Source organism: Mirounga leonina, unplaced genomic scaffold, assembly GCF_011800145.1.
Source record: "Mirounga leonina isolate KUSES-001 unplaced genomic scaffold, KU_Mleo_1.0 Mir_101609, whole genome shotgun sequence".
In the NCBI taxonomy this organism is placed as follows: domain Eukaryota; kingdom Metazoa; phylum Chordata; class Mammalia; order Carnivora; family Phocidae; genus Mirounga; species Mirounga leonina.
The window spans coordinates 12139591-12148739 of NW_023270164.1; the positions used below are offsets into that span (position 1 = coordinate 12139591).

At 50.4% G+C, this 9149-nt stretch overlaps 2 protein-coding genes across 5 annotated transcripts in view; one reads left to right on the forward strand and one right to left on the reverse strand.

The window, feature by feature from the left end:
• The window catches only part of ZNF182 (zinc finger protein 182), a 30350-nt gene extending 29392 nt beyond the window's left edge, over positions 1 to 958 (reverse strand). For 2 of the 3 annotated variants that reach the window (XM_035003978.1, XM_035003959.1), the window contains exons 1-2: positions 824 to 958; positions 389 to 575 (exon numbers count right to left, since the gene is read on the reverse strand). The gene's annotated coding sequence lies outside the window, so the exon portion shown is untranslated. The remainder of the gene's footprint in view (positions 1 to 388; positions 576 to 823) is intronic. The other variant, XM_035003968.1, reaches the window with a different exon arrangement.
• An 8-nt stretch (positions 959 to 966) lies between these two features.
• Positions 967 to 8721, forward strand: LOC118009938 (sperm acrosome-associated protein 5-like). Of its 2 annotated transcripts, XM_035003985.1 has the most exons (4): positions 5311 to 6092; positions 6485 to 6643; positions 8347 to 8425; positions 8529 to 8721. In XM_035003985.1, the coding sequence occupies exons 1-4, from the start codon at positions 5840 to 5842 to the stop codon at positions 8629 to 8631; spliced, it is 594 nt and encodes a 197-aa protein (XP_034859876.1). In that variant the 5' UTR covers positions 5311 to 5839; the 3' UTR covers positions 8632 to 8721. The 2 variants fall into 2 exon arrangements, 1 of the variants encoding a protein (XP_034859876.1); XR_004679060.1 differs by lacking the exons at positions 5311 to 6092; positions 6485 to 6643; positions 8529 to 8721 and adding an exon at positions 967 to 1363 and having other exon boundaries at positions 8347 to 8426.
• The last annotated feature ends 428 nt before the right edge of the window (positions 8722 to 9149 follow it).

A 9149-nucleotide genomic window follows, 5' to 3' on the forward strand; every position in this document is an offset into this window, starting at 1 on the left:
TAAATGAAAAAAAGGTAGGTTATAAAACTGCAGGAACCCATCTCAAACTATATGTGACATGTTTAAAAGACGCACACCCCTAATACACACCAAAAACTCTAAGAATGGACGTTTAAATGTAGGGGGATAAAATGAATTCCTTTTGATTTTCTTTTCCTCTATTTTTAATTAATCTGTAATTCAAATGTGCTAGTATTTGTTAAACGCCAAGAAAACTGAACTTTTAAAAACTGTCATCCTCCTGACGTTTTAAGCCCGACGATCCCCCCCCCCCCCCCCCCCCCCCGCCACCAGACCCTGCAGCACCAAGCCTCGCCCACCCCACCCCCAAACCCCAAGCTCTAAGCTCTGAGGTGAGTCCTCTCAGGTGCCTCTTCCTTCTCCTCACCTCACTGGGGCCGGCTTGCCCAGGAGCCAGAAGGAAGCCTTCGGGTGCAGATTCACTTCGGCTGGAGCATTCACACCAGGCCCCTACCTGGGGGCGTGGGCAAGGGGAGAGGGGCACAGGGAGAGGTGGGGCGCGCCTAAGGAGGGACCTGAGGAGTGCGTATGAACCCTTAGCGCAGGTCACTGTGCTGGAAAATGTGTAGAAGTCAGCGTTTAACAAGCCCCATTCAACCCCGACTAGTACCATAACTTTGTCCACCATCGTGCGCACAGACCTTCATTCGGTCTCCCATCACTCACCCCACAACTCCCCACATCAATGACCGCCCCCCCACATCCCCCTTCATTCGTTCCCCCCAGAACTCCCCATCACTCAGCCCACCACCTCTAGCACTCGCCCTCTCAACCCCTCTCCCTCTCTCTCTCTCTCTCTCACCCTCTCGACAATAGATTTTCTGCTCACTGCAGAGGAGACCAGTACAAGACCTGGCCCTAAGAAGCACTTCCGCTTCGGGACCAAGTCGGGCTCCGCAGCCCACAGGGCTGCAGCAGCTGGGTGTGCGCACGCTCAGTGGGGGCTTTGAGCCCGCGTCCGCCAATAGTCAACACCGGGCCCCCTCCCGCCCCCCTCCCGCCGGCCCCACGCGAACGCGGCGGGGCCGCGGCGCCTGCGCGGAGGGAAGATGGCCGCGCTCGCGCGGTCCCTGCTTTGAGATGGCCGCGCCCACCAGGGCTCTACACCTCGAGGGCTGCCGTGTGGAGCAGGTGTTTACTTTGTTCGGCGGAGACCGTCATTCCCGAGACCTCGAAAAGCATTTTGCTTGTGGCGGGGAGGGGAACTGCCCAACTGAGGAAAGTTCTGGCAGGCCGGAATGTGGGGTCTTGAACCCGAAGGGCAGCGTCGGGTTCACAGGTGTAATTGAATAGGAAGACGGGATGCGTGGCCGAATCGCCCAGCGTGCACAAAGGCTGAGAGGTAGGGAAAGGTCACACTGGCTCCATCCACTGGCTAGAGCTGGGAGTTTTGAAGGACGGCATACAAACAAGCTGAAGGATAAAAAGAAACGGGGACCTAGGACGCACACACCCCGGGGTGAAGGGAATGTGTTCAGCAGTGGCTGACGGGTTGCTTTCTCTGGATGGGCAGGAACGAAATCCTTTCGTCGGAGGTGACAATTTGGCTGACCAAAAGGAGCCGGCCCCACAAACAGCCGAAGCAAAGCTTTCTGGTGGAGGGCACGGCTGTTGCAAAGGCCCGGAAGTGGGACCCAATTCGGCGTGTTGGAGGAATGGAAACTGGCAGTGTTTTGGGAGCGTAGGAGGTGTGAGGGAGGGAGAAGTGGGTGGGGGGCCAGATGCCGTAGGGCCTCCTCTGCCAAGAACAGAGCTCATGCTTCACTCTAGACAGAATGGGAAGCCATAAGAGGGATAAGATTTTTTAAAGACCCATCAGAAGCAATCTCGCATTCTTGTTTATTGCGAGTCTTGCACCACTAGAACATGAGCTTCACAGGGATTTGCTTAAGCATCTCCTGTATGACAGACAGTATTCTAGACATTGGGAATATAGCAAGGAAGAAGCCAGAACCAAACAAACATGATGGAGACAACCTGGTTTCAAACCCCTACCTAGGAGCTTTGTAACTAGGGCAGAACTCTTCTCTTCCTCATCTATAAAATAGGGACGATGACAAATGAACTGATAATTGTAAAGACTTAGAACAATGCTTGGCACATAGCAAGTGCTACATGTTTTAGTATTATTATTTAAATAAGATCAGGCATCTATATGTATTAAGCTTTTGTTAATAAAAAGGAAAAAAATCAAAGATAACCTGCAGGCTGCTTTGGAGAACGACAACAGAGGGCAAGGGCGAAAGCAGGAAAAACAGTGTGGCTTCTGCCAATAGGCCCAGCAAGTGATAATGGGGGCTCAGACCTCGCTCAGTATCTCCTGTGTGCCACACACCGTGTGAAGCACATGATATGACCTGCCTCACTCAGTCCCCACTATCTGCGAACAGTCCCATGGCCTCCACTTGTCAGAGGAGGAAACTGAGTCCCAGAGAGACTAAGTAACTTGCCCAAGGTCACACAGTTTCCCAAGGTTGGATCCTTAACTTCTACCCAATAATATTCTTCTTTTGTTTATTCACTATCCCACAGAACTTCCAGAAAGTATCAGCGGGTCCTCATCCCAGAACCATTAAAACTAGCCAAGGAATGTTTTTACCAGAAATCTCGATGGAGCTTCTTGGCAGACAAAGCAAAGAGAGAAAACAGAGGAATAGCTCCTATCTCTTGCTCCCTGAAGGATAAGCACTTCTTGGCTACAAAACATGTCCGTTCTCTCTGAATGCATTCGAAGGTGGGAAATAGGAAGGCTGGACCTGTAGGGCTCATCCCAGCCTGGCCTCTTCTATCTTAACAAACATCATTCCCCCACCACTTTGTACACACACACACTCCCCTGTGTATAGAGAGGATCCTTTAGGGTTGGTGGCTATTGGGGTACAGTGATTGCCAGCTCCAGAAATGTCCCTGAGCCAGTGATACAGCCCCTCAAAAACTGTCCCAGGGTTCACAGTGCACATCCACAAGCTCTGTGAGACCAGCTTTTCTGTGCTGAGGAGCGAGGCCTCCCACTATGTCCTGGGCATCTTCTGCCATCAGTCTCTGCAGGTGCAACCTCCTCATATAACAGTCTAAGCCACAGGTAGCTAGGTGAAGGGGTATGGGAAGCTGACAGTAGCTGGTACCACCACAGAGTCTCTACAAGGTGACACTCCCACCCACAGGTCCCCCACCTCACCAGTGAGTCATCACCACAATTGTTCTTTTTTTTTTTTTTTAAGATTTTATTTATTTATTTGACAGAGAGCGAGCGAGAGCAGGAACACAAGCAGGGGGAATGGGAGAGGGAGAAGCAGGCTTCCCGCAGAGCAGGGAGCCCTATGTGGGACTCGATCCCAGGACCCTGGGATCATGACCTGAGCCAAAGGCAGACGCATAACGACTGAGCCACCCAGGTGCCCGCACCACAATTGTTCTTAAGATACATTTCATCAAGGGGTATCTGGCTAGCCCAGTTGGTAGAGCATGTGACTCTTGATCTTAGGGCCAGGAGTTCAAGCCCCACACTGGGTGGAGAACTTACTTTAAAATAAAAGATACATTTCATCAAAACTACAGAAGTGGGGCCAATTGTGAGCAGATTTGGGACCATAAGGCAGCAGGTGAGTTTGTCAGAGCAAAAGCACACAAGCCACTTCTCTGGTGACCTTGAAGCTAGCATGCTAGCCCTGAACTACCTGCTTCCAAGAGAGGAATCCACTTCCATTCTGGTATTTGTAGTATACCATCACTGGTATATGAATCCTGAACAATATGTCAGAATTTACTGTCTTGGCCAATGCGAGTGTCACTAAATGGGAGACATATGGGACAGGCAGGGGTGAATAATGGCGAATGAAGGGCAGATTGGGAGTTAATGGGGGCAAGGAGAGACAGAGGGTGTTGGGAGGGAGGTGAATGAATAGAGTGGAGTCAAAGGGGGTAGTGTGGAGTTGCACGAGGGAATGACCATGCATTCGATTTTGAATTAATTGGAGATTATGGATGAGACTGAGTAAATGATGGGAAAATGAGGCACGGGCTAAAGTGACCAAAAGTGAAAGTGGGAGCAGACTGAGTGAATGGAGCAATTCAAGGAGGTGAACATGAATGGACTTGATAAAGCAGGAGAGTGCAAGTTGTTTTGAGCACTAAGGACCAGAGTGCGAATAAACGATGGTTTATGGGGCATGTTAAGAATGAGAGAGGTGAATTTAGGGGGAATGTGGGAGTGAATGGAGGTAATGTGGGGCATGGAGGGAAGAATGGGGAGTACAAGGGACAGAAGAGGGACTGAAGACGTATACATGGTAGAATGTGAGTATGTGAATCAGGCTGAGTTTCGAGTGGCGACACTCTAAGGGAGAAATGGAGTGGCTAGAGGTGAATGAGGGGCAGACTGGGATTAGATAGGGGTGATGCGGGGCTCCAGGCATGTCCAGGGATCCCAGTATCAATCAGTCCAGGTGAAGGAGCTTCCGCATGCGCCTGTTGGGCAGAGTGAGAGAGAAAAGCAAAGAGAAGAAGGTGAGTCACTATGGGTATTGTGAGCCAAAGGGAAAGACGAAGGTCACATGGCCCCAAGTGAATAAAGTGGGGGAACATGGGGCCCAGGGAATTCAAGGCAGAGTGTGACTGAATGAACGGAAACTAGACATGAGATCAGGCGCAGAACGGGGTGGTAAGAGGGAACAGTGGTCACACAGAAAATGAGTTTCAATGAATGAGATCATTTCGATGAATGAGAGGCAGTGAGTGAGTGAGAGTAAATGGAGTCAATGAAGAGAAAGTGAGGAATGGGGCTGAGCAAGCAGAGAATGAGAATCTGCAGGTAACTTGGGCTAGTGTTTGGGAGGAATACGGGGAATGGGGGTAAACATGGGAGCAGCGCTGGAGAGAATAAAGGTGAAGAAAGGGCCGCAAGAGAGAGAGTGAGGGAGAGAGTGAGGCCCAGAGTCCATGAAGCAAGCTGAAGCGTGGGCCACGTGAGAGTGAACGGGAGTCACTTCGTGCGGTGTCAAGAAGTGGAGGGGAAAAGTAGAAAATGAGAGTCTGAGAGTGAATGGAGGTGAAGGAATACGACATGAGAGAATTGGGGCCATGTAAGGAGAGGGTTAAGGAATTGTGGCAATATGAGGCCCAGCGTGAACGAAGGGTAGTGGCCCAGAGACAGTGTAAGTGAACCGGGGGGGGGGGGGTAGGGATGAAAAGCTGGAACAAGAATGGAGGTGAAGCAACAGGAGAGGGCGCATCTCTATGTTGTGTGTCGTGTATAATATGTAACGGAGGGCAGAGTGTGATTGAATGGGGTGAACGTGGGCCAGATTCCAGGAAATTAGCGTGGAACTGTGCATAGTAAGTGAAGTGAAGGAGGTGCCGAGAATGGGTAAATGGAGGTAACGAGGGGCAGAAGGCGAGGGCATGGTGGCCATATTGTGCAGAGCGTGAGAAATCGAGGTGGTAGGAGGCACAATGTAGTGAACAGAGCTGGCTGCTGAGCAGAGTGGGGGGAATGGAGGTGACGAGGGGCAGAGTGAGTGGAAATGGAGGGAACCAAGTGGTGGAGCATGCTTAAAAACAGTGGAGTGGCACTGTGTTAAGGAAAGTGGGGGAATGTGGGCTGATCGTGAGGCCCAGGGCCTGAGTCCTATCTCTGAGTCTCCAGCCCCTCTCTTCCTGCATCTCTTTCTGACATCTCAGGGTTTCTCCCTGGTTTTGCCTCCTCCCATCTTTGTGCATAGGTCAGTATCTTTCTTTTCCCTTGTGTGTCCGTCTCTAACAGAGGTGGCGCTTGGAAAGACAGTGAGCCCTCTGGCTTCTGTGTTCCAGAATCTATTACATGGTATTTGCTCATAGAGCCCAGAGGTCCAGAATGCCCCTAGTTCTGAACAGGGCAGCATTTGAGTCTGGAGCGAAGAGTTGGCTAGGAGGGCCTATGCATGTTAGAATGCAGACCTGGGTCACTGTGGCGGTGACTCTGGCCACACTGATGGTCGCCGCCGTGGATGCGAAGATCTATGAATGCTGTGAACTGGCAATGAAGCCGAAGAAGGTGGGCCTCAATGGCTTCAAGGGCTACAGCATTGGAGACTGTGAGACTCCAGCTGCCCCAAGTCCCACCCACACCCCGAGCTGCCCACCACACTCAGACCCAGGCCCCCCTTCTCATCTATGACCTCCCTAGGCCAGGGCATGATCCTCTCGGCCATCCCCTGACTGACGGACTCTAATGTCCTTACCATCACTGCCTTCACAACCATCACCCCCATGTCTACCAGCAACACCATCACTACCATCAAAGTCATCACGAATACTATCACCCCGCCATCCCTCGTGTCTCACCAGAATCACCACCACCACCACCAAACCAAGATCACCAGCCCCACAACTGGAATGACAACGATCCCTGTCCCCTCCCCTTATCCTACCATCCCCTAGTCCCAGGACTCATGCCTACCTCCTACCTACCCCCTCCCTGCCCCAGGGCTGTGCATGGCACACTATGAGAGTGGCTTTGACACCTCCTTCGTGGGCCACAATCCTGACCGCAGCAGCAAATACGGCATTTTCCAGCTGAACTCCACCTGGTGGTGTAACGATGGTATTACACCCACCCAGAACCTCTGTCACATCGAGTGTCCAGGTGAGGCAGCACTGGGGACACCCCGAAGCCCTGCCTGGCCTCACTGCCCAACACACAGAGTTCAAGGTTGCCTAAGCCATAACCTCCAGTAACCAGCAGAAAAATGACAAGGAAAAGAGCACATTTGCCTGGGCTGTTAGAGACACCATCCATCCCGTATCCTTACCAACTACGCTGAGATGTTGTCCAGGTCAGGAGGGCTCAGAAGTCCTATACCTCCCCGAGAATGGAGGCTGCAGTTTTCGGGGACTCAGACAACCGGAAACTTACCTCCATGTGGAATGGAGGGGGAGATTGTCCTGATTTGGCGTTGAGGTTGTTCAGGCCCTGAGGGAAGAAACACATTATCTGGCTGTAGGAACAGAAATAAGGAGTTATCTGTGCAGAAAGGAGAGAGCTTTCCAGACAAGAGTGTGGTGGTATTGAGGACAAAATTTAATAGCGGTAGTTGTTCGGGGTTGGCCAAAATGGTGCTTGAGGTTGTCCAAGATAGACCAAAATGGGGACTGAGGTTATTAGGGTCCAGGCCAAATGGAGGTTGAGGATGTCCAAGTCCTGCTAAAGTAACAGAAGAGGTTACCCAGGATTGGCCAGCTTGAAGGTTGAGGTTGTCCAAGACTAGCCACCACAGAGGTTGAAGCTGTCTAGAACAGGGTAACATGAATAGTAAGGTTTCTCAAGACTAGCTAAAATAAAGGTTAAGGTTGTTCACTTTGAGCCAACATGGAAGTTGAGGTAGTCCAGGATCAGCTATAGTGGAAGTTGAGGTCCTGGGATGGTCAACATGGAGGTTGGAATTATTTGTAACTGGTCAAAATGGCAACTGAGGTTGTCCAGGACTGGTCAATATGGCAGTTGAGATCATTAACCAGTCAGAATGCCAGTGAAGGTCACCCTGGTTGAGCAGTTGGGATCATCTAGAACCAAGCACCATGATACCTGAGGTTGAATGGAACTAACCAGCATGGAGACTGAGGTCATTTGTAACCAAAGTGGCAGTTGAGGTTATCCAAGACCGGACAACACAGTGTTTGAAGTCACCAAGACTGACCAAACTTGCAGCTGAGTAGCTTCCCAACCAGCTGACCTGGTGGTTAAGGTGATGTCAGACCAGCTGCTGTTGCAGTTGAGATCATCCATAACCACACAAAATTACAACTGAAGTCATCCAGAACTGGCCAACATAGAGTTTGAGGTTGTTAGGACCAGGCAATATGATGGTTGAGGATATTCATAACCAGGCAAAATGAATCAAGATCATCCAGGATCTGGGGGCACCTGGGTGGCTCAGTCATTAGCTGTCTGCCTTCAGCTCAGGTCATGATCCCGGGGTCCTGGGATCGAGCCCCGCATCAGGCTCCCTGCTCGGCGGGAAGCCTGCTTCTCCCTCTCCTGCTCCCCCTGCTTGTGTTCCCTCTCTCACTGTGTCTCTGTCAAATAAATAAATAAAATCTTAAAAAAAAAAAAAAAAGATCATCCAGGATCTGTCAACGTGAGTTAAGGTTCTACAGAACCAGCCAAAATGGCGGTTGAGGTCGTTCATAACCAGCCGACAAGTGAATCAAGGTCATCTAGAATCAGTCAATGTAGTAGTTGAAGTTATTCAGGCTCCAAGGAATGCAGAACCCCTGGGCCTACCATACACTGTCACCCTGTCCCCAGTGCACCAGATCACTATATCCCTTTCTTCCCTCCCCCCATAGACCTGCTCAACCGCCATATTCTGGATGATACCTTGTGTGCCGGGAAGGTGGTGTCCTCAGGGAATGGTATGACTGCTTGGTAAGTTCATAGGGGCGGCCTGGACCTTGGGCAGCGGGGATAATGGCACTGCCACCCTATCAGCCTGTCCACTTCACCCTCCTTCTCTCCCTTCATTTCCCAGGGATTCATGGACCCGGCACTGTTCTGGCCATGATTTATCTGAATGGCTCAAGGAATGCAATATGCATGACAAAGCTGTCTCAAAGAAAACTAATAATTCATGATTCAGTTTCCCAGAAGTAGAAATTTTCTTTTCCTTTCTTTTCTTTCTTCTGTGGATTTAATAAAGAACGGTATATATAAGCAATGCAAGAGTCCTCTGATGCCTAACTCTCTTCATTTTTCCAATGCCTGGAGGAACCCCCATGTAATCACTTCCCGCATACATTCAAAGCTCTAATCAGGGACACCATATCGCTCGGGGTGAAGGTAAGAGCATAGCTTCTCTACCATCTCTACCACTTAGGAGCTCTCTTGCGCCGGGCAAGGCATTTCATTTCTCTGGGCCTCCGTTTCCTCCTTGGCAAAATGAGGATGATAATGGTAGCAACTATTTCATGGGATTGTTGGGAGAATTAAATGACTGAATGTTTGGAAAGCACATAAAGTGCTTGGTGCACAAGGCAGTTATAGGTCTGGAGATGGAAGGGTGGGATGAGGGGCTATGAAAATTGGCTTTCCTTAAAAAGCATCACTCTCAGTAGAAGTCACTACAAGGTCTTCAATTAAGGTAGATACAGTC

Bases quoted from the DNA above. Each gene is read 5' to 3' on its own strand.
- LOC118009938 (XM_035003985.1), top strand. From the start codon at position 5,840: ATGGTATTTGCTCATAGAGCCCAGAGGTCCAGAATGCCCCTAGTTCTG. The intron at 6,093-6,484 runs GTGAGACTCCAG...TCCCTGCCCCAG, and splicing joins GGGCTACAGCATTGGAGACT to GGCTGTGCATGGCACACTAT. The intron at 6,644-8,346 runs GTGAGGCAGCAC...CTCCCCCCATAG, and splicing joins CTGTCACATCGAGTGTCCAG to ACCTGCTCAACCGCCATATT.